Source organism: Drosophila persimilis, unplaced genomic scaffold (genome assembly GCF_003286085.1).
Source record: "Drosophila persimilis strain 14011-0111.01,24,50 unplaced genomic scaffold, DperRS2 tig00000622-arrow-arrow-pilon, whole genome shotgun sequence".
NCBI classification, from domain to species: Eukaryota; Metazoa; Arthropoda; class Insecta; order Diptera; family Drosophilidae; genus Drosophila; species Drosophila persimilis.
In genome coordinates this window covers 2,038,340-2,063,447 of record NW_020825326.1, presented here as the reverse complement: position 1 = coordinate 2,063,447, position 25,108 = coordinate 2,038,340, and the positions used below count along the sequence as shown (strand labels likewise).

Genomic DNA, 25,108 nt, shown 5'->3' with positions numbered 1-25,108 from the left:
TGCCAGTTCTGCACAGTGCGGAAATGTGGGAGTTCGAACAGTAAATTTTGAACTATAGGTACTTGAAGCTTGGAGCTGTTTGACGCTTAGAACGAACGGAAAAAAGCAAAACGGATTACGCGCTTTAAAGCGATTAAATTCTTGTTGATGAAATGACTTAATTTGTTTTCATTGTCTATTTGCTGGCGCGCTATCATCCTACCCATCGAACCCTTGGGGGGCTGTTCGGCATATAATGGCTCTTTTGCATACATTTTTGTGTTTTATTTTTTAACGATTGTCGGCTGTCGACTGTCGATTGTCGATTGTTTATTGTTGTTAACAACAATCGCTTACAGGTCTTTTTTGTGATGCAATGCGATGCTCTTTTATCGCTTAAATTCCTTCACACAGTGGACGCTCATCGCGGCTGCCTCTCGGGTGGCGACCAGAGTGTGCACACTCTCTGGGCCTGGCCCGGGACTCAGACCCTCTCTGTGAGTGTTATAAATTAAATGTGAGTGCTAATAATAATATAATACGATGATAAAAACAATAAGCTATTCGTTTTTCGGTTTCGTTTTCGTTTTCGTTTTAACCTCGCCTCGTCTCGCACAAATTGCGCGCTGTTTATTTAAATTTATTTCGGCCCCATTCCGCTCTGTTTGCCTGTGATCTGTTGGTAATGTGCTTTATTTCTCCCCACCATTATTGTTTTTGTTTTTGTTTAATTCTTTTGTTGTTGCTATAGTAGTTGTTGTTGTTGTTGTTGTTGTTGTTGCTGCTGCTGCTGTGCGTTGGTGCGTTAAATATGCAGAGTAGAGTGCTCTATATATGTATATACATACATATACATATGTAGACATATTTATGTATGTATATGCAGTAGGTATGAATATATATCTTAGATATTGTATGGTGCTATGGCAGCTATACTTGTAATTAACTATCTATATGGGTATGTGTGCATTTGTTTATGTATGTATGTATGTTTACTGGTATAGGGGTAGGTAGGTAGTAGAGTAGTAGAGTAGTAGAGGTGCGCTTAAGGGCTAGTTACATAATTGCGATAGTTGTTGTGCAGTTTGATTTCGTTATTATGTTCGTATTTGTTTGGTTTTGAAATCGTTAAAACTCTTAAATCTCAAATATTGTGCACTTGAAATGAGACAAATGAAAGGGGACCAAATCAAGATAGATAGGCAGAGAGAGAGAGGTAAGAGAGATAATAGAGATATATAGATACTGAGAGAACCGAAACTGAAACTTGAACTGAAAACAGAAACTCATTCAACGCTGCGCCTGAAACCGATACATACCTTGGCGGGGACCGTTGCACCGTCGCCACTCACCCGATGACCACCCAGATTGTTCACCACGCACGTGAATGTCGCGTCCCGGCCCTGGGCGATGGTCACGTTCTCCAGCGGGATGACAAAGTCCGGCTCGAAGGCGCCCACTGAGGAGATTTGGTTTGAAACGGTAAAATCTTCATTTCAATTGACATTTCAATGAAGAGAAAACATTGATTGAACAATTAACGCAATTTCAAACAAATTTACAAATGGCTGTATGTGTTTCTCAGTTCTGTGTGTGTGTGTGTGTGTCGGTGTGTGTGTATTTGAGTAGGCATATCTATGTGGGTGTGTTTGTGTTGGGAACGAGCGGCATGGCCTGCAAACGATTGGCAAATCAATAAGTTTAAGCTAAACGAATCGATCGATAGCGATCGATAGCGATCGATAGCGATGCTTGTTGCAGAGAGCTGGAGTTTGAGTCGCTATCGATCTGGCAGGGCAACTCAAGCAAAGATAGGACGGTTATCGATATGGTTTTGTGTGTGCAAAGCAAAGCAAAAACGGTACGTTCCACACTGAACGATCAACAATGTTATCGCTATTTGCCCAAACGCTTGGGCGCCCAAACTCGGTCTTATAGTCCGGTTCCACTAGCGCGTCGTCGCACTTACGCTATCCCTAAGCCAAAGGAGTTTTTTCATCTGATGTATGTATGTACATATAAACAGTTCGAATTCGAAAGCAGACTGGCTGCCCCACTGGAGTACAATTCAATTGACGGGGTAACTTCATAATGAATTGAGAATTAAGTAATTGTACACAAATTGTTAACGAAAACAAATATCTAGCTCGAATTTGTCCAGCAAACAAGCAGAATGACGTCTAGCGGAACCGGGCCCTCTGCCTCCGTGCCTCTCATATACTTACCAACGCAATTGCACAGCATCAGTACCAGAAGCGATAGCCAATGGCCTCTTAGGCCTCCTCGAGCTCCGATTCCTCCTCCTCCTCCTCCTCCGAATCCTCCTGGTTTTCCTATCCGGAGTTGCGCCAGCTTGGTTTGATTCCGTTGCGAAGGCTTGCTGGATGTGAAAGCAAATGTAAATGTCTGAGCGGGTTTAACGTTCAGCTTGCAGTTTGCGGAATCGACGATAGGCTCGCTGATTTTCTTGTCTACCAGAATCGCCATCATAAGACTGACGTAGTTCCTACTGGCATGACTTTATGTGCAGACTTATCTGGTTGAATATTCTGTAAACGCAAGGAAGATGTACGGACAACATTGTCCAATTAGTTTTAATAGTTTCAACTCATGAATTGTTGAAATTCTTGGCTCGCATAGCAAATCGTCTGCAAGTCTCCAAGGGTATACAAAGTAAACGAGATCACCGCTTTTAACAATACGAATGGACCTATTTAAATGGAAAAGTCTAGCAACAAAAGTCCATAATTCAAATTCAATACGCAATCGATATTTTTTGCCGAAGCCTCAATAGATATTGTTGTCGTCAAGATGACACCACTAACCATACAGTAGATATATACATAGATGTGCCAGGGCATACCATGATGGAGCTCCCCAACTCGGCTTCGGCTCAGGCGTTCGGCGATGATTATGGGCCAAACGCAGAAAGAACATCTTTGCATGTGTTAGTACACACTCAATATGTTTCGAACCAATTGGTCCTTGTTTTGGGTCTTTTGATGAACTCACCTACCGCCACAAAATAAACGAAGGACGGGCAGGGGGTGCGGGAAATAAAATAAAAGCTGTTATTTGTTTGATTTATACTAAAAAATATTAAATATTACAATAATATAATTACGCATTTATGTATATCCTTATTTTAGACAGGTTAATATAAATTATATTACTTCTTTGTTTATCCCTTTGTTTGACTTTAACTAAAATAATGATATATTTAAATATACGATCTATGAACCAAAATATATACACTAAAATAAATATGCATACATATGTATGTATGTATATATGGAATTAGTTTTACATATATTTCAAATCATTTGTCAATCGCGCGCTTTCCGACGGGAATGTTCAAAGAAAAACTGTAGATGCGTGTCGCGCCTTGAATACTCTTATAGACAATACCCATTATGTATGGGTATTCAATTATGCAACATCTCATGGACATACATAAAAATATCAGTTTATTACGTTCGTATGTTGCATGAGGGTATTCAAAAGTACTGTTGTCTTGATGTCTCGGTGGCAAGCTTCCTAGAAAAGTGTTAATACCCTAGAATACTCAAAGTCAAGGCAAGGAATCAGAGCAAAATTCGAATTATGTACATGTCTTTCCCACAAGATTCTGCGAATTTGCTATGTATATCCATCATACACGCACACACACATACATACATACATTCCATACAATTGCGCGCCCTTTAAAAGTTCTTTAGTATGCCGTTGGCAGTGTGTGACGTAACCGACACGCGGCTACGGCCACAACGCAAAGTAGCTGTTAATTGTTTTCAAATTGATTCTTTTCGATGTTAAGTTTAAAAAAATATGTGTTTGCTATGAAGGATCAGGTCTATCGAGGATCAGGTCGGGGATGTTTTTATTCAAGGAGGAAGATGCATGATCCATAGATCTGTTAAAGAAACGAAGAAGAAACCGCTTGAAGTGTTTTACGTGGCTGCGGTGCAGCAGTCGATTGTGGCCCAGTCGACTGTGAAAATACCCCAATCAACTGCAATCAATATTTGTTTATAAATACATCATTACAAATTGCTATGGAATATGCTTATTTGCACTCGCCGTCCATTTTGAATCAAATATCAGCTGTGGAAAGTGTACAAGGGTGGCAGCACTACAGGGCTGCCACCTAGGGTATATTAAATCCCGGCGTTCACAAACAAGCCGGCCTCGATTATGGATAGACTTAGGTATCCATGAGCAAGTCTGGCTTTGAGCGAACTCAATTAGTACAATGTGGATGCAAAGGTGTTCGCTCGATAACTTGGCTCCATGCAGGGCTGCATTTGGCACTGAATCGTTGCGAGATGGTGGCTTTTGTTTTTGTGGTTTCCAACACTACGTAGCTTTTTTCTCAGTTTTAAGGTTGTGTTGTTTGCTTTTTGCCATGCCGAACATTTTCCGCAGCTTCTTGTCGAATCGCTACAACGGCAAGCAAGACCGCTCTTCCGAGCGCTATGAAGGTGAGGCTGTTTCTGGTACATGAAACGCGTAGTTGAAACCAAACTTTTCCCAGCCAATTGCCGCACTGTACCCAACACGGCACAAATGCCGAGACCAGAGCCGATGGGAACCATCAAAAAGTGGAGCAGCGAACGTGTATCAAATCGCTTGTCGAATTTTACCTTCCACTACGGCAGTGGGGTCCCGAACAACAACTGGCTCAGTAGCGATGATATACCCATCGTAACGAGGCGCGAGTTGGAGGAAACAGCGGGCCAGCTGATGGCCCTTCAGCCCATTAATGAGGGGACCGAGTTTAGCCACACCATCTGGAAAATGGGGATGCCGAGGCGACACCCGGAAAAGGGCAAGGACGGTGCCAAAATAGGCTACATCCAAATGGTGACCAAAACAAATAGATGCCTCAGATCCAATGAGAATAAGTACTCTCCGGCCAATGTTCCACAGTGCACCGAACAGCAGGAAGGGCAGCTCCTCTACAGCGGCACGAGAAGGAGCAGGGCCGTGGCTCCGTTTGTCTGCCCCGAGCCAAAATGCCTCATGGAATTCGCCAATCGGTTAGTATTCGAGTAACTTCAAGGGTAAATATATGGGAATCTAATGTTGTCTGGTATCCCCTCCCGCAGCCCCAATCTGCGCTCACACCAACGCGCCAACGGACACCACAACTGGCCGTATCAGTGCGTCCACTGCCGTACCTACTTCAAGCAGATAAACTACTTGAATCTTCATAGCACCGCCTGTCGCTTGAAACTGGCTAACGGTGTTTAATATTAGAAAATAATTGGGAATGGATTTTAGTCGTAACAAATTGTAACTTTGAAAGGCTTACACAACTTTCATGTGATACCTCTCTAGTGAGACGTCGATGCAATCTTCCCAATGTTTTTATAAAATTTTTTTTTATATTTTTCACCCAAATAATACCATTGCTCGCTACCATCATCGGTCAGAGAACGTCATATTGTTGGCTATTTTCCTATTGGCCTCTCACTGTATGGCTCAAACTCTACACGCCTTCTCCATCAGTCGATCATTCGCTGCCAATTTGTACGCTGTTACCTCTCAAAATTGCACTTGAATCCGCTTGTCAGTCAGTATGCTGGTTGCACATGGCCAAATAAATAATACAAATGCGGCTACATCGTATCTGGTGTCTTGTAGATGCATAATCTATTGACAAAGGGCTTACATCTCCCGGCGCGGATGGGAGAAGGGAGCTATAGGAAAGCAGAAGGCTGCCTGGTGCCTGGGACAGCGACTTGCCTCCCCTTTGTTTGGCGAGGACAACATTTATTTTTCCAGAGACGTGGAGTGGATAAAGAAGGAGCAGTTAACAGTTAGCAACAGGAAGTCAAAGAGGAGCAGCATTTTGTTGCTGGCTCTGGTTCTGGTTCTGGCTCTGGTTCTTCTGCAGGATTCACAGGACTAGGACCTGCTGCAGGACAGAACAGAACATGGCTGGAGAGGACAGAGAAAGGACAGTCGCCCTGCACGTGCCGCTATTTACATTTGCACGTAATAAATTCACAAGGGCCACGAGGACGAGGACGAGGAGGAGCACGAGAACGAGAACGAGAACTTGCAACAGGAAATGTGCCCGGAAGTGCATATGCCGGCTGTCGTTTGCCCCACGCCCAACGTACCACGCCCCATCTCACACCACCTGCATCGTGGGGACCAACGTGTTGCATTAAAATGGGCAGCGTTCTGCTCCACCACTGGGCTCCAGTCATGGCTCCACCATGCCATTGACACATATTTGCATTGACGAAATTTAATGAGCTCACAAAAGCAGTGGGCAAATATTTGCGAGTCTGCTAGCTCGGATCGAAGCCAGCACATTAGTGAAGGCCGAAATGGGGACAGGACGATGGGCGGACGATGGGCGGGCGATGGGCGGACGATGGGGACGTGTGCAAGTCGTTTTATTAGATACGTGTCCTATCTGTCGCCCAAGACCATGGTGGCTTTCCACCACTTGCCTATCCCTTTCCGTCTCACCCTATAATCATATCCTGTCGCCGGCTGCGGGTGCCTTTTGTGGGAGCTTAAGCACATTCCTCTCCCATCCATGTCCCTCTTGTGCCCTAGATCTCGAGTAAGATCTGTCGAATGGCCCAACACTCGTAAGAGTCACACCCTTACCTAAAACCCCTTTACTCTGCGGCGAGGGGGCTCCTATTCATTGGGAATCCTCAGTGGAGGATGGTGGAAAACTATTCAACTACTGAAATTTGTTTTGGCATCCCATAATTCAGCAAGGGTGTTTAATTTCTTTTGTCATACAGGCCCTTGGATGCAGATTGAGTGCAAATAAATATTTCCTGTGATATAGCGTTCCCCCGTGTGGCCTGTGGCATTGTATGGGTCCATCCTTTAATCAGCTACATATCTCTCCCAGCAGAACTCCCATTCGACCTCCATGCAAATGCCATACGAGGAAAATGTTCAACGTACTCGATATCCCATGTAAAACAGTCGAATTTCCCCACTGAGTGTGGATCGCACGTGCACTGTGGGCACTGTGGGCACTGTGGGCACGGCACCCGTTCGGTCAGTGCATTTCCACTTCGTTGCAGTCTGTGGCCTGGAAAATTGAATTAGCTGCCTAATGATGATAATATTCTATTGATTTTGGTATGTACATTTATACCTATACCCCCTCCCACCCACACACACACACACACACACGCACCACATACACGGAAAGTGGGAAGGTAATGTGGTTAAAAATTACTTTGTTGTCGAACAAAATGACGGCTAGTGCAGGTTTCACCTGCACTGAGGTGAGGGCCACTGGAGCAAACGTTGAAGTGCCTGAGGAGATTCTGGCCCTCTTTTGGACTTTTAATTGCAGTGCAGCAGTGCAGCAATACAGCAATACAGCAATACAGCAATTCAGTGCTTCAATGCCATCGAAATGATTTACTGAGCTCTGGCTATGGCTATGGCTATGGCCATGGCTTGGGCTCGGGTTGAGATGGATGCTCGTCCCACAAAGTGGTTTAATTTAATTTGTGATTGTTTAAAGCCGAGGGCGCATTCCCTGGCTTTTATTTGTTTTGCCTGCTGATCAAGTGAGCTTCTTGTCTGCCGTTTTCTTACCTTAACCTCCCTCAACCTCAACCTCGACCTCACATTGGGTCACTTCACTTAACTTCAATTTTTTTACAGACTCCATTTTCTCCAGGCTCCGTTCTGGACTGCCATGGAAATATATTCGTTTGGCTTGGCGTAGATTTGTTTTGGTTTTTTGGTCCCGTTTATTGTTTTATTCGAAACAAGGAAACTTTAAGCAAATCAGTTTTGTTTGTGGCCAAAGTGAAATGTCGAAGTCGGAGCCACACACACACACAGACACCCATACATCCATGCACATGTGTGCACACATATTTCTTGTGTGTTGTGTTGTGCTCTGTTGTGTGTGCTTATTGTTGCTGACATTTAAAATTACACTCTTGGGAATGCCCGAAGAGAATGGGAACAAGGAGAGGATTGGCTTCAAAGTAAGCAAAATTAAGCAAACACATGGTTGGGACGAATCGTAGAAGGAAAATGAACGAAGGAATGTATGTATGTATATAGTACATAGGGGTGTATGCTGTGGCTCAGGGGGATCTGCTGCGTGGGGGAAATGACATCTGACCATCGAATGGAACGTGCTCATTTCCCACTCCACAACAAAGTCATCTTCATCTTCCACCCACTCTCTTTCCTCTCCCTTCGCCATCCTGCCCGCCACCACCTCAACGCACCGGCCGCTCCCCCCCAGCCCCACCCCCACGTGCCACGCCTCCTAGTGCCACAGACGTCCTGTGTACGTTTCTGGTCAATGTGGTCGTTGTCATGGTCAGCAAAAGTTACTTCTCGCGGCGCTTGTGGGTGGGTGGACGTGATAATGGAATGTGGAATGTGGTGCGGGGTATGGGGTATGGGGTACAATTGTACAACTAGTATAACTGTATTTGCTTAACATCACACACATACACACACACACACACAAACGTACACTGAGAGACAGACAGGGCCACAGAAAGCGACAGGCAAAACCCAAACATAAGCAAACATACATACATACATACATGGTTGTAGGAATGTATAAATACTCCTATATGAAAGACAAATAAGTTTAGTCCAGTTGAGTGGACTTCTTTCAACTTTTTGCTACTTCCAACCAGCCAACACCCTGTAGAGCTTTAGCAAATTTCCATATGCCATATGTAGGGCCTTGATCGAGAGCAGAAACTCGCATCGGGCAGCCACTTGGAACCACAAGCGTAATGTCTGGAAAAGTACGACCTTAGGGTCGTGCTATTACCCGAAAAAAAATAAACCTGAAATTCTATCTTATTTCAACGATTTCCCCCATAATATAATGCAAGTTCTTCGAAATTACAGAACACGAACACGATTCATGATCGCATTTCGGTCGGCATCTGCTCTTTCCTGTAGGCATCGATCCATTTTCACTGCCTTCCTTTGGGGCATTTGATACCTCGCATAATAATCCACTAAAGCAATGCGACTTGGGCCGACCACCCCACCTGCCGGGGTGTCCCTGCCTTCCCTCCTCCACCCATCCCGTGATGGTGCTGATGCGACAGATTTCCGAGACACTAGAAGGGGCCATGTGGCAAAGTGTAAATGAGCAGTCATAGCCAGGGCTAGCTGCAGCCAGCGGCACAAATGTCATGCCAGGAGGGAGCCACCCACACCACCCCCGTACCACGACCCCCCGGCACAGACGCAGACACAGGCACAAACACAAAGACAAACACAGAAACAAAAACACACATAGCTACAGACACAGACAAAGACACCGACCCAGCCTGAATGCATGAATATGCGTGACTGTCAACCGGTCAACACACTCACAAATATTGCCACAGGAGGGGAGAAAAATTCCATTCTAGTGTCATATTTTTATTTTCCGTTCCCGTTCCCGTTTCCGTTCCCTTTCCCCAGTCCCCAGTCCCCATTTTTGTTCTCCCTCAACCTCCTCCCTCAACCCTCCTCCTCCCCCAGTTTGCACTAGTTCTTTCTTAGTTTTCTGCTTCTCTTTTCGTCAGTTGTTATATGTGACGCACGCTTAGCCACGCCCATAATTCGCTCCCCGCCGCCTTGTGTTGTCTAATTGAGCGCCATGGCTTTGTCCTGCTGCCGGGCACTGGCACTGGCACTGAGCCGCCTAAGCGAATGTGCAGCAGTGTCAAGGAGCATGGGATATGGGGTATGGGGTGAGGGGTGAAGAGCAGCAGGTCAAAGCTTCGTTGCTATTCCAGGCTCATGGCCACGACAATTGGACCACGGCTTGATCCTTATCGTTAGTTATCGTTAGTTATGCTGTGTGCTCCGGCACTGAAGCGAAAGAAATGAAGGAGTGGTCCCGGTCCCGGTCCCAGTCAGACCAGATCGAAGTGCTTCCAGGGGATTTGTGACCGTAGTTGTCAGGGATTGAACATGGACGGGGACGGGGACGGGAACGAGGACGGGAACGAGGACGGGCTACCCCACTTCGATTCAGTTCCATTGCAGTCAGATCTCGTTAAGCTTTTTTTTTCGCCGTAGTCGGTTTCTCGAAAGCTTTGGAGAGATTCTTTGGCCAAAATCCACAGCTGGAATGTCCACCTCCCTCATCCGAGATGTCAATTTCAATGAGCCGGGAACCCTTGAAACCCTGGCCACTCCTCGTTATCCCTAATCCGTAATAAGCTGTATCAATAGCTGGGGCAAGTCAATAAGCGAACTTAGCTCTGCTCAGCTCGGTGCGGTGCGGTGCGGTGCGGTGCGGTTCGGGACAGAAACAGGGACAGGGATAGGTCGGTTCGGTTCAGTTCAGTTGAGTCAAAGCAATTGCCGTCAAGTGCCAAATAAAGGCATAACTCGGCAGTCAGGACACGACATCCGACCTACCAGGGCCAAAAGGAGTGGGTGGCTAAAGGCAGGCTGCTAAAGTAGGAAGCAGTCGGGCAGGGAAAGGCCAGCGAAAGAATGAGAAGCGGAAAGTCAAGGCATAAAGATTGAAACTTGTAAATGGGCAAATAAAATGGAAATGAATATAATAAAGACTCCTGACTCTTGGCTATTCCTTTCCGCTTCTCCAAGCTTTGCCCCTCTATCTCTACCTCTACCTCTACCCCTACCCCTATCGCCACCCCTGCCCCCATTCTTGCCATTACATCCAATCCTGCAAACCTCTCATCCCCGTGAAGCACTCCTTGACGCCTAAGTGAAAAGCTGACAAGCAGCTTACGTAAATAATGTCAACGCAACAATAAAAATAATAAACGAATTAGCTGCTTATTCAAGGGCCCTGACCCGAGGGGCCGTCCTCCACAGCTCCACAATAGGGCAGAGACATGGACAGAGGCAGCAACGGCAGCGGCAGAGGCCGAGGCCGGGGCAGAGGCAGAGGTCGATGTAGCGGCAGAGGTCGAGGCAGGCAAGGGGGTAAGGCTGAAAAAAGGCAAAAGCCCCCTTCGCTGGCGCACAGACAAACAAGCGAACAAACATTCAAATTGACTTTGCGACTCGGAGCATTTGTCGGGTTTACAATTTCAAAGAGCAACTCCAGAACCGAGACCTCAACCTCAACCTTTGGAGCTCAAGGACCTCCCAGGCGACATTTGTAACTTTAGTCTATTTGTCTGGCAAGGGAACAGAGGCTCGGGCAAGGACAAGGGCAGGGGCAGGGGCTGGGGCTGCTGCTGGAGCTGGAGCTAGAGCACAAGGACGTTAAGATGTTTATGGCTTGTCAAGGATTATTGTTATCACCAGCTAGCCAGGTATGCAAACAAACGACCACTCCTTCCATTTGGAAAAGGAGGATCTGACGCCTCTCCACGCTCTGTCGTGTAATTGCCGAGTAACTGAGATGAGTCCGTGCGACTCCACGGACAGAAGAGGGCAAGCCGCAGGCGAAGGGATACCTAGACAGACAGAAAGGAAGGGCCTGCCTGACCGCTACTTCAACTTCAGTTTTAATCTTTTCCAGTCAAGTCAAGACAAAAAAAAAAAATGAATGGAAAATATTATTAGAAAGGACAGGAGTGAAGTGAAAAAAGCCAAAGAGGGTGCGAGCCAGGAGGGGGGTAACCAGAGTAGATTAGACCCTGCGGATCGTTGGTAGTCCGGAAATAATTCCGACTGTATTAGAGTAGATATGACCAAAAGATAGCTGGATGTATCCGTATCCCTCCTCTTCATCCTCTTTCAATTGTCCTTTTCCAAGCCCAATTGATGGCTGTGCGATATGGGAGCATTATTTCCCACCAAACATCCTTGCAGGGCATCAATTTTTCGACTCCCGATTAAAAGCACTAAAAGGACCCTCTGTCCTTTTTTCGCGCACAGCTGGAAACGGAATTTATGAGCAGCATACTCCGTTTTTCCCCGTTTACGGAACACCCTCCTCTCTTCTGTCTACGTCTATGTCTCCCCTTCTGCGCTTCTTCTCCACTCCTCGACCTGATGGAGAAGGAAAAGCTGCCAAGTCATGAACTGTGACAAAAGGATTACAAGAGAGTTACTTTTGTAGCTCTCTCCTGTTTCTGGCGCTTTCTTTCTGTCTTCTCACCATCGCACCATCCCCCATCTGCTGGACAGTGCAGTTTATAGGCTAAATAAGATTAATTTCGAGATTAAACTGCGGCTTCAACAGTGGCAGGACTGGCACCAGAATGTGCTGTGCAGGATGCAGTCATTCTACTCCCTGTTCTCTGTCTGTCTGTCTGTCTGTCTGCCAGCCTGTCTGTCTGTCTGTCTGTCTGTTTGTGGTTATCAAAAAGCTTCCAGCTGGACAGGTCAACCTACATGCCTAGCGCCGCACCCTCCTCCTGGCAGTCTGTTGCCTTTCAATTCATTTGGTCGCCTGTCGATTTAGTCAACGTGCAAATTTATTAGATTAACAGCAAATATCAAATAGGAAATTAACTGTCGTCTGGACATCTGCTATATTACAACGCTGGATGGTTGTCGTCGGAGAGACGATGGTGGTGGTGGTGGTGGTGGTGGTGGTGGTGGCGGTGGCGGTGGATATGGAGTGCGGGGCACTGACTGGTTTTGCACCTGTGCTATATACACCCACACACTTGCATTTACACTTACAGGCATGTCACATTGATGTTGGCTGATGCTGTCTATCGCTGTGGACAAGCAGAAATCGGATGCCTACTTTTTGGGGCTAATGGACTTCTTCTGGACTGCTTCTGAATGACAGGAAGAAAGGTTTATCCATGAAGGTCAGGTGAGAGCTCGTTCACTTTGCTTATATCTGAATTCCCCACTTTCTATTGCTAATAACAACTATTTAAAAAATATATGTACATAGGGTATGGGTCTCTTTGCACCAGTTTTTTTTTTGTCTCAGTTACTGGTAGGTGACCCTATTGGTCCAACAAGTTGCAGCAAAATGCTACCCTCGAGGTGCTCACATTGAGTAATTTTGTGGTCTCACACAGTACAGAGAACACAGAGTGGAGTCCTAGACGAACTCTGAAGGATTGCTGGTGGCGAGTGGCCGGGTAGGATTTCATGGATAGTTTCCACGTTTGACGCAGAACAATTCTTGCGGGCCCGACTGGAAATATTTCCTAGTTGCAATGCTTGCAAGTGTCAAGTGACAGGATGTTGGAACCCAACAATTTGCTTTCCATCCGCACAGAGAGAGTGAAAATGCTCGTATGAGCAATGGGGAGAGCAAGTGACAATTGCCTGGACGATAGGGTGTCAGGAACTGATGCAGCCAGCCAGAGAGACAGGGGCAACCGCATTCAGCATGAGGATGGGGATGGGGATATGTATTAAATGCTACAAATAGCTGAATCCTATTCAATAGAGGGGAGAGTGGCAGTGGTCGGGGGGTGGCTGCTGGGGCAGCTTCTGAGGTTAACTCTACAAATGGCAAGCAAAACATGATTCGCTGACTTGTTGCTGTGTGCGTGCGTGTGCTTTGTGTTTGGCAATGCAATGAGTCAACGTCACAGGGACACATCCTTTTTCATGTTTTCAGAGGGCGAGAGAGAGAAAATGGAACATTTGCAGGGGCGACCAGAGAAGGGGAAACCTCAAACGAAAGCAAAGTTTCCCAGACATATGTATGTGCGTGTTTTTGGGTGTGTGTGTGTGTGTGTGTGTGTGTGTTGCAAGGATGGGGCACGGAGGCTGAGCGGAGGTCCTCTGGATCTCCCGATTTTGTCAGTTGAAAAGGGTTCAGAAAAATGTTTAAATTAATGATAAAACGAACAACGCGTTACAAAAATCGCTTGGGGGTGGTGACATAGAGGCGGAGAGCTTCGTCGGGTCTCGCCCTTCCGACGCATCCCCCCCCACCCGTCCCAACAACCCAACCACCCCTCATCGCCATGGCTCCGTATTGGAAAATCGTTTTAATTAAATTTCGTGGCCAGTTGGCAATGGCAGCGCCAGCCGCGAGCGACGAAACGAGAGCAAAATTTACTGCATATTATTTATAATTATTGCTAGTCGACGGTGCCTTCTTTTACATTTCAACCCGCTTTCCCCGTCCACATAAAATTGGACTGATCATTTGAGACCAACCGACCGAAATCAATCACACATTATCGATTCATTATACTCGTATTCACATTCGAAGAGCTAAGACTTGTGACCTTTTTTGACTTATTGACTCTTTTTCTGATACGCTCTCGGATATGCTTTTTGCAGTGTCACAAACGTATTTCAAAATGTTCTCCCGCCCCTCGAACAACCACAAAATATCCCCAATTTTGAAGACACAAGAAAACCGAAAGCGTCCAATCATACAGAATGATTTTATCTACCAGATGGACGAATCTGGATGAGATTGAAGCATTGTTTTGTCCAGAATGAACGAACAATTTTCAGTGGTTACGCTACGCCTTCCACGCGCTTACTCTGTCTCTCTCTCTCTCACACACTCTTCCTCGTGCAGTGAGCGGGAAAACGGAAACAGATCAAATATTTTAAGATTAATAGTTGGCAAAGATGTGCAACGTGTTCAACGAGATAAGCCTAAGGAAAACTTTATTCATGACCTGTTCTGAAAATATTTAATCTCGAAAAACTATCACTGAAGAACATATCTCAATATTATTTCGGAAAAATTGGAGCAAATATTGTCGAGTTTTTTAAATATTTCTTGTGAATATCGTACTTCACTTGTAGCAATGTGAGGGAACTGCTGTAAACACTGGGCACCAACCATTGAAGGGTAAAACTTCGTTTCGATTGTTAAATTTCAATAGTCATTTGTTCAATTCGAGTTCAAACGAGGGGGAACGTTGTGAGTTGCTGCGGAGACCGCAACTCTACATTTTTACCCGATACTTAGTCAGTATGGCTCTCCTCCGGCAGACGCCGCTAATATTGAACGACACGACAAAGAGTGCGTGCGAGAGAGACAGAAAATCAGTCTGAGCGTGACGTCGGGCGCTGCATAGCCACAGCAAATTGATATGTTGCTTTTGGCTATAAAAATGATCCGATCTGATCCAGATTCAGCAATCTGATAGATATGGTCATTCTCTATGATTGTGCGTTTTTGTTTTTCTCGAATGCTATATTGCTATATTGTGGATGCAACAGATAACAGAAGTGCGGATACCAAATTTTTTTTCGCTTTTCGAAATTTAATGTATATTTTGAATACATTTTTGAGTGTACGAGACGAAACTTAGGTTGTAGGCCTGGATGAGTACATAGATCACATTTTCATACTTCGAATGTAAAATATGCTCGCAAAGTCTTTTTTCTATATTGAAAAAACACGCTTTCGAGACTCTCTGCACTTTCAATTGATAGTTTTATTAAGAGAATTATATGACTTTATACGACAATGGCTGTACCCGAGGATAAAAAGAGTTGAAGTTTTGGCGTATGTTTCTCCAACTGAGGACCTATTAGTCTACTAGTTAGTTAGCTGTAGACTTTTTACAGGAATTAGTTCCTAACAAAACAGGCACACAATCTTTAAAATTGTCCAAAGAATGCTGAAGGTACGACTTTTTTAATAATTCAACTGCATTTTATGCAACCATAAGCAGTGCTTGTTTCGACATTTTGGGTATCAAATATTCAAAAATGAAGCTGTGGAAAAAAGCTCTCGTTCATATGAACAAAGTTCCCATCACGAATTGCAGAAGAAACTATGTAGTCCATATAGTTTTCATGCAACGATAAAAACCAGAAGAAATTCAGTATACATTTTGCAATATGCTGGCCTGAAATATGCTAAAATAGCAATATTGCACACCACCATTGTGGAGGTTGGGTTAGCACTTGGGAAGCTGATAAAGAGTGCTCTTCAATGTACATTTTTAATTCACATCACTGCATATGAAATCACTAGGCAATAAATGACTGGCAGCTCTTAAAACTCTTTCTTTTGTTCCAGCTTTTTTCCTACAGCTCCCACCCGCAATCGCGATCAGCGAGTGTTTAGTTCCCAGGAAGAGGGTGTGTATACCAGGCACCCAAGAGGTGCAGAACCATATGAAATAGCCAGTAGGAAGCGTTTCCGACCCCATAAAGTATATACATATAATTCTGATCAGCATCCACAGCTGTCCGAGTGCCGAAGTCTTATAAACTATACGAGTAATTCGGAAAATAAAGGCTTTGCTTTCTATACTCTAGAGTAGACGCTATTGTATGGGTGCCCACTAGCAAATACTCATGAGTACACTCATATTCACGCACATGCTCAATATGCCTTTGTGCCGGGACCGGCATTAAGTTGTTCGCTGTCTTGTTTCGGCTTTTATTGTTGATATTTAAATAGATATTTGTGTCGACATTTTTGCGTTTGCCCCCCAGCGTGGAGTCTAATCCAAATTCAAGTGGGTATAGGCCCCCTTCTTCACTCCAGTGCGTAAATGAGTGTGTGTTTGTGTGTGCTGATGGTTACTTCATGCTTTATTTGCGTTTCGCTCAATGCAAATGTTTTGTAAACGATCTACTCCACTCGCTTATTGCAGCTTGACATGCAAGGAAATGTATGGAAGGCTGTTGGGGGGAGGGCACAGCGGACAGGAAGGGGAACACAGGTGGCATGCAATGCCAAGGGAAATGGTTTGGGGGAAGGGTTTTGGGGGAATGGGGACAACACACATATGACAGTGAAAGTTCAATTTTCCTATTTCTCCAGCAATTTGTGTGTCGTCATGTTCGCTCTGAGACGGATACAGTGGATACCAGTTAAAGGGGCAACAGTGAGTGCTGGAATGGGCCTGAATACTAGAATTTGAAAAATAACTAGCCTCCAGACAGACTGTCTTATTGTTTGGGCCCATTGTGTCCCACTGTCTTTTCTGTATTGCTGTCTCGGTCATTTTCGACTCTTCTGAAATTTTGAACAGTGTTTTCTGTGTATTTTCTGTGGAACACGGTACTACGGATCGATGCTACACACTGTTCAATCATTAAATTGTCTCATTTTACTTCGAATCATAGAAAATGTATACACCAGATATTGTAGTAATAACCCATCCGGCAGAGAAGCTGGGGAGCCCTAAGCTAGACTTTCTTTACGAACTTAATAATTTTAATGATTTTCTTTGATTTTGGTACGTAGTTGCTCTCTTCCCATTTTCTTCAAATTCCAAACTTGTTCCTCCGTGTTGATTTTTTCTGTTAACCTGGACATGGGCTTTTGCATTTCAGCTCAGTTTTTCCCTGCTTTCCTCTTGTTTCTAGTCTTCTATTTTGCTTTCCTCGTACTGCACCTAACAATATTTTTTGTTTTCATTTCTTCTGTTTTGCTTTCTCTTCCCCCCCCTGCTTAGCTAATTTCTGATAGCAAATGGCAAATGGCTTTCGTTTTCGTTTTCCCTCTTCACTTCGCTGAACCACATTACGCATACGCAAGGTGGTTCGGTGGTGGGCTTGGAGAAATATTTGTTGCTGCTGCAGTAGTTTTATTTTGTTCTCTTAAAGTAACTGCGGCACCCTCGTCCAACTACCGCTATTTCCCACAATTGTTTGTGCAATTTTCTTTTCATAAGAGGGGAAGCTTTCCTCTTGTTTCCATTTCCATTTCCACTTCCATTTTCATTCTTCTTCTCATTTTGTTTTTTTGTTTCTTTTGTTGCCGCTTTGTTCTTTTGTTCATGTGCAAGTGTTTGCTTGTGGCCGCTTTGAGGAGCTTTTCCCTGCCTCGTGGCCTACCCCTAACCCCCTTTGCGCTGACCACTCCCGATTGTATCCATCATATGTGTAACCATTTTAGCCCTGATGCGTTTTTAATTGTGTTTGTTTCCGCTTCACTGTGACACGTCATTCATTAGGCGACACGCCCCAGGCCCCACTTTTTGTATCCCCACACTCCAAATGGCTGTTAAATTACCTAAATATGTTACCTTGGGGCAATTGCTGATTCGATAAGAGATCAATCGTTTTTTCTCTTCTCCGTAAGAGATACATTTTCATTTAAAACGTCATGGAAAACATCAATGTGTTGTATTCAAAGTAAAACTACCATCAAAAATATCTTATTGCAATGGATATTCAGTTTCCTGTTCGTCATCGGCTGCGGATCGGTGCAGCAGCGCTCTACATGATGAATTTTATATTCCTTCTCTACGATCCTTATCCTCTTGTCGAAACTATAAGAAATTATTGTAGTATTGGGCCGGGTCCAGCTCTGGAAGGACCTGGAACTGGGACCGGAACTGAATCTGGGGCTGGACCGGGATACAATGCATGCGAACATTTTGGTTCGGAGTCCGTTGTTTCCTGCTGCTGCCGCTGGTGCTGCCTTATACTCGTAATTACAGTTCAAATTTCCTTTGTTGGTCGAGAGCTTGGGTCCGACTTGCCTCGTGTGTCGGATGCGGGAAGTAGGGGGAGGATGGTGGAGAGTGCGGTGTGGTAAGGATACGGGTAAGGGTACGGGTAAGGGTAAGGGGATGTGTCTATTTTCACACGTTCATCGATGCCTTTAATTGCGGCTTTTCGGCATCCAAAACCATGGGCCTTCGTCGATGGCCAAAAATTTATGCTAATTAGTTTTTAATGCATCGGATTCGAAATCGGAATGTTCCTCTGTACCTTCCTGCATCACTGCAGCTGTCCACCTCTCTATCCAGACTAATAAACCAAATTCACGTAACATGAACTCTTACTCTCCCAGGTCCAACTTGCAACCTTCAACCTGCTGCCTGCTGGCTGTGCGGAGTCTCTTCTCCGACCACTCGAATCCCCTCCAGAAATGCATTCACATTACCATCTGGTTCACTCTGCCTCATAGAGGGGGTGCTGATGGCGGGAGGCCATTGCAGGCCGTCATTGGACCGTGCCTGACCAGACGAATCATGCATTGATGGCCACATCATCATTCATCGTTCCAGCCATATCCCATTTCCAAATAATTAGCGCCGTTTGCCCGTCACTGGTAGTCCGTGAATTGGTTGACTCCGGTCGGGAGCCCACAAAAAGCAGCGGAGTTGGAGGTTGGCGTGGGGGGCTTTTAAAGCCTTACTTCGAGGATGCTGATGCTCTCGACAACGGTTTCGCTCGGCTGTGATGCTTTAGAAGTACCCAGCCTATTCTTGATAAACTTTCGGGTATATGCCTAGTATTCAAAAAATATTCTAAATATTTAAATAAAATCAATCTATCTGACACCCTAACTAAATATATACATATAATAGCTTATCGATCCTGGCAAAATTGGTTAGAGTCAAACGAAACACAACATCAAATACAAAGTAATGTGTATTTTATTATTTATGCAATCAAGGAACTTTGGCACAAAGAACATTCCAGCAGAGAGTTTTTTTAAAAGAAGTATTTTATAATGTTTTCTAGTAGGCAATTAGTTTTTAGACCGAGCACTCGAATGAATAATGCACAATTTGTTTTGGTTAATCTTTGGGCTCCAACCCTCTGTTGCGGCTATAGAAAGTTGTTTCTTTATTTTGAAATTAGTGGGATCTATATTTTCAAAATGTCCACATGTTTATGAAGCTCAACCTAAAAGTCAAAATACGCTTATCCAGTCTAATGGCTTGATGCTGCTATTTCACACTTGGTGAGAGAGAGAGAGAGAGTGTGGAAAGGGGGAAGAGCGATTTTGCCGCTGTGGAGTCTACAGTGTAGATTTTTTTCTTGTTTACAATTCTGCGTTATCGGTATTGTTGTCTCTTACTGCGGGGTGGGCTTTAGGGGCGAGATCTCTCTGAGGTTTCTGAGATCAATAGTGTTCAAAGAACCAAACGACAGGTGTGCCTTAATTGGTTATTTTTCATTTTGGCCATAATAACAACATTAAATTCTGACCTCAAATTCGGAATCAGCATAACTTTAATCAAATCCATTCGAATCAGTTGAAATCAGGACTATGAAATTGGGCTGAAATTTGTAACGCCCAGGGGTAGGCATCGCCGATCACATACTGTAAATATGTACATATTTACAATGTTAATGCATATCCGTTGGTTCGTTTATTTTCTGAAGGGATTTTATATAAGTCGGAAGTTATCTTCCCTACTGATTTTTGATAATTGTGTCCTCCAATTTAGTTTCCTGGCTTGTATTTCTACTCCTTCTTTTTTTTCTACTCTTTAAATAAGGCAAATCCAATGTTTTCGATCTGAGGCTGATATAAATCTATCAAATACTTGGAAAGGCAGACAGATTTTTGATTTTGGTAGGGACGGGAGACGGTAAGCCAAAATATTGAAAAAAAACTTGTGAAACATAAGTCGGGATACAACATTTGGTTGCTCTTGCTTTTAGTGTAAGAGTCTCAGAGACAGATGGACATGGCTATATCGACTCGGCTATTGATGCTGATTAAGAATTTATATTCCTTTTCGGGTCTAGGCGCTACACACATCCACTTCCACCACAAAACTAATACATATATCCCTCAACCCTTCGCGAACATCATATCGAGTGGAGTCTAGTTTCTAGTTAATGTCAATTGAATTGAATGATATGTATGTATGTATCTTTAACTCTAAGAAGTGATATGAATTGGCCTATGAGTATGCAGAGGTTGGGTAGCAGATTTGAGATTGGCTATCCGAAGGCTTATACGTATATACATATGTATGTTTGTATTCGTCTGGATTGGTCGTTCATTTTTCTCTCTCTTTGGGTTTGTTGGGGCATATAAGGTGGGCTCTTCAATATTTATTAAAAAATGCATTCCCAAATACGCACTCAGGCATACTTGGAATCACATTGAAAGGAAGACAATTGGCGGCACTACCCACAGTGGGACACAAGCTGAAAAACGGTGGCAAAAGTATTTTTCTAAGAGAGCGCTTCGAATTATTTGAAGCTTTCAGAAAATCCAAAAATTGTTAGTTTAGCAGATACGAGCATTCAAAGTTGACCATTTTTTTAGTGAGTAGCAATTTACTCAGTTTCTATGCACACTCAGCATCTTTATGGTAGGATACAAATGGGTATGGTATGAGTATCCTTTTCAACACGATACCCAAAACGAGTATAGGGGTATATTAGATTTGTAGTGAAAATGGATGTGTGTAACTTCCAGAAGGAATGGTTTCCGACCCCATAAAGTACATATATATAGCCGAGTCGATTGAGCCATGTCTGTCTATCCATCTTTCCGTTCCTATGAGCGGCTAGTTCTCAGAGACTATAAGTGCTAGAGCAACGAAATTTGTATCCAGACTTTTTTGATATGTCACTGTCACAAGTTTATTTCAAAACTTCGCCCCGCCTCTTCCGCCCACAAATCTCCACGGATGAAAATCTGTGGCAGCTACAATTTTGAAGATACGACAAGTCGCACAATCATAGGGTATGACCATATCTACCAGTTTGCCGAATCTGGATCAGATCGAATCATTATCATAACCAAAAGGAACAAATTAATTTGCAGTGGCTGCGAAGCGCCCGACGACACGTTCTGACTGAATTTCTGACTCTCTCGAACACAATCTTTGTCGTTCAATGTTAGCGCCGTCTGCCGGAGGAGAGCCATACTGACCAAGAATCGGGTATAAATGTAGAGTTGCGGTCGCACCAGCAACTCACACCGTTCCCACTAATTGCATATTTTATTAGGTCCATATATCCATTACACAGCCGTAAAAAGAAAAATGTTGGGCGCTGATCTGTGGGTCTGACTATGCGTAGCTCTGAAACTCAAATTTGACTACATCACCACGATTTTTAAATAACCTCAAGTAATAAATATGGAGGAAATATTTTTGAAAAATTCATCGGACTCGCTCGAAACTCTTTACTCTGGGGTCTTTGGAGGTGCTAATTATGAATTTGAATTCAGTTCTCAAAAATTTAAAATGGTGGATTCAATATAGCCGAAAACATGTTATATTTTAAAAAAGAATCATTCTCCGAACTTGCTACATGTTCATCTACACCTTCATCCTCTAAACCGATAAAATTAAACTTTTTATTTACGCCTCGAACCAAACCGACTTTTTCTGATAGATTTGGGGCTTTAAACTTGTTTAATGAACTATGATTTTTTTGTTATGGTGTGTTCTTTTTAATTTGTAAAAAATTGCATTTTTATCATGTTTTTTCAGAGGCACCATTTTTACAGCTTACAAAAAAAAACACCACAGTTCACTAAAATTTTGTAAAGCCCCAAATCTGTCAAAAAAGTTTGGTTTGGTTGGAAGCGTAAATATGGTATTTAATACTGTTTTCAGCCACTACAGTGCACTGAACACAAGCAGGTACAGAAAAACAGTAAAACTTGAAGAATTTTGGCGGTAAATCTAGTGGGATTTATAGTACATGTATGTATAGTAATTTTGAGTAGCTGTGCTATAAGAAATGTTCAATAAGAAAGAGAATGGTCTGTTAAACCGACCGTTCTTAAAAACAATATCTATTTTCAGGACCATTCAATTGTTGACCTATTTTTACGCTTTGACATCACTTTCAGAGCAACCCGATCTACCCCTGGTTATATTGAAAACTTAATACTAACAGATTATAGGGATATACTAGATTTGTGGTGAAAGTGGATGTGTGTAACACCTATAAAATATATATATTCTTGATCAGCAAAAATTGCCGAGTCCGACGTTTTGTCCGCCATGTTTGACGCCTAGTTTTTCCAGACCATAAGAGCGCGAGCAACAAAATGTTATATCCAGACTCCTGGGATAACCCACTGTTAAGGGTGTATTTCAAGAATTCGCCCGCCCCCAGAAAGGATTAAATTTTGAAGATCTGGATCAGATCGAATCATTATTATTGCCAGAAGGAACAAAAGATATTGCAGTGGCAACCACGCGCTTACTCATTCTCTCTCGCTCTCTCTCTATCACACACACACTCTTCCTCGTGCAGTGTGCGAGATAGCAGAAAACATACGAACTGGTTGAAACGAAACCTGAGCTATTGTGAGATTTTGCTTCTAGAACGATTTAAGAGTCGCACCGTCGCAGACAAAACAACCAAAATAGCGGTGGCGCAGGTACATATGTATAAGAAGAACACAGAACAGAAATGATTCAACCAAAATTTAATAAAAAGAAATGAAAGTTTAGAATTTATGTATGTATAAAAATATGCACTAAAGGCTCTAGGCATAGTAGAATCGTTTTCCTTTCAAATGCAGTTTATTTCATGAAGATTCTTTATTCGATCACAAGTTATTCATTTAGCTAGCTGAAATGGCCGAATGTCCCACTGTGCAACGAGCGAATAAGTGAAAAATGTTATTTGATTAATTAATTTTCATTAAAAACACGACAAAATGCGACGCCAAATAGAGACGCGACGCGGGAGAGTGTGAAACACACACAGAAGGCGAAATGACGTGAAAGAACAGCCAGGATGAACAGATGCTACCGCTCCGGGTGCGGCTCTTGGTCCTGCTTCCACTCCTTCGTCCTGTCCTGTCCTGTCCTGTCAGTCTTGCTGTCATTTATAATTTTAATCTCACTTTGCAGTTTAGGTTGAGTTTGGGCGATCGGGCAGGGCAGTCGAAAGCGGGTTAATGAGTGCTGCTCTAGGACTCTCGCTTAAAAATACATATTACGGAACGTGGCGCCAACTGCCAAATTGCATCGGCGAAGGCGCAGGAGCACAAGCCGGAGATGGAGACGGAGACGGCGGTCCCCATGTAATTAAACAATCGTGCATGCAGCGACGGTGAAGGTTTCACCTGGCCCTGGGCATGGCCAAGTTTTGCACACAAATTTCATGGCTAATAAATCACTTTTAATATTAATAAAATATAAATCACGGCCAGCTAAAAACTTGAAGCGGCTGGTCAGAAAGACGGCCGAATGGGGTGAAGGAGTCAAGGATGGCAACTGCAGTTTCATTTTTGGCGCCCTTTGTTAGGCGCAAGACGATGGTATAAAGTTTGAGTTTTCCTTAAAAAATTAATTTTAGAAGAACGTGTGTGAGGGGTGAAGGGATAGCTTACAAATTTGGGATGAACAGACTCTGAAGAGGTAAAAGAGTGGGGTAATCGAAGACAGTAGAGGATGAATGGGTGATGCAACGAACAACTGAATGCATGATGTGACAAAATAATTTTGTGAGTTCATGAATAATAACTTAACAAATTACAAGGATACAAGCAACCGAAAAAATGTGAATACAAAATAAATCCACTAGACAACATGTGAATAACTTTACAAAAGCACCGCAATGTTTGAATGATGCAGAGACAAAATTGCCGGAATGAATGGACAGAGTACGAATTTGAATACGGAGGAAATAAGGCATGCTATAGACAATGAATTTCATTACTAAAAGGTAAGCAGTCAAGGATTGATTCAAATACTACAAGTATTGTCTATGAAATGGCTAAGCACAGAAATGGAAAATACTAAGGTTAAGGTCCTTGAAGAGGATAATCAGGTGAATGTAGAAATGAATGACTGAATACACGAACAGGCAATGGCCTAAGTAAATGAACACACAAAAGTCTGATGAAAGTAAAATATTCCAATCAATCGAATACAGTCCGACGTTTTAAAATAGTGATTATTAATTAGAAACACACACTCACAAGCAAGCTACAGTGAAATACAAGTGGTTGTGTAAATGATTGTGACATAGAATACTCATACTCGTATGTACACATAAGTACATATGTACATATGTATTTAAATTTGCGGTTGGAGCTATGACAAAAAGAATGTACAGTGTACATAAGTGATCGAAAAAGGAGTGCTGATGAAAATGCACACAATCCATAATTCGTTACATGAACGAGCAAATTAGTGAGACTAACGGTCGACACTGGCGGAAGACTTGAGGATTTCAAAGAACCAGAGGACCGCAGCGAGGTCGTGGTTTTGGCCTGCGATAATTTTCTTCCCCGGATAGTTGAAGTCCTTGCGAAACACTCCAAACACTCACGGGGAACTCAAAGGAAGAATCTTAAGCTTTAAATTTTGATAGATTTTGATTACCTGTGCCGGTTCACAAGCCGATTCCAAACACCTGCCAGCACTCGAAAAAAATATGCAAAAACAAACAAGGTTTTTCAAAAACACTTTTCAAACCAAATCGGCAATATATACATAAAATACTCGCAACTTTGAGATATGGAATTCTCTTTATTTAGTTTTATTGAAGTGGTTTTCACTTTTTTAAATTAATCTTTTCTTGATTTGGTTGTTTTGTTTTGATTTGATTGGACTTGATTCGATTCGCTTTTTGCGACTTG

The 25,108-nt window shown here is 43.4% G+C and overlaps 2 protein-coding genes across 2 annotated transcripts in view; one reads left to right on the top strand and one right to left on the bottom strand.

Moving 5' to 3' along the window:
• The window catches only part of LOC6602644 (neurotrimin), a 44,816-nt gene extending 19,909 nt beyond the window's left edge, over positions 1-24,907 (bottom strand). Inside the window, exons 1-3 of the mRNA XM_026990914.1 lie at positions 24,852-24,907; positions 2,205-2,528; positions 1,299-1,438 (exon numbers count right to left, since the gene is read on the bottom strand). Of these exons, the coding sequence (XP_026846715.1) occupies positions 1,299-1,438; positions 2,205-2,469 (405 nt within the window). The 5' untranslated portion in view covers positions 2,470-2,528; positions 24,852-24,907. The remainder of the gene's footprint in view (positions 1-1,298; positions 1,439-2,204; positions 2,529-24,851) is intronic.
• On the top strand, positions 4,385-5,232 carry LOC6602624 (zinc finger protein 362). Its single transcript, XM_002027632.1, has 3 exons — positions 4,385-4,460; positions 4,514-5,018; positions 5,088-5,232. Exons 1-3 carry the CDS (start codon positions 4,385-4,387, stop codon positions 5,230-5,232), a joined length of 726 nt encoding a protein of 241 aa, XP_002027668.1.
• Positions 24,908-25,108: the final 201 nt, after the last annotated feature.

Excerpts from the sequence above, each read along its gene's own strand:
- LOC6602624 (XM_002027632.1), top strand. The coding sequence starts at position 4,385 with ATGCCGAACATTTTCCGCAGCTTCTTGTCGAATCGCTACAACGGCAAG. Across the intron at positions 4,461-4,513 it reads CTCTTCCGAGCGCTATGAAG|CCAATTGCCGCACTGTACCC; the intron begins GTGAGGCTGTTT and ends AACTTTTCCCAG. Across the intron at positions 5,019-5,087 it reads CTCATGGAATTCGCCAATCG|CCCCAATCTGCGCTCACACC; the intron begins GTTAGTATTCGA and ends CCCCTCCCGCAG.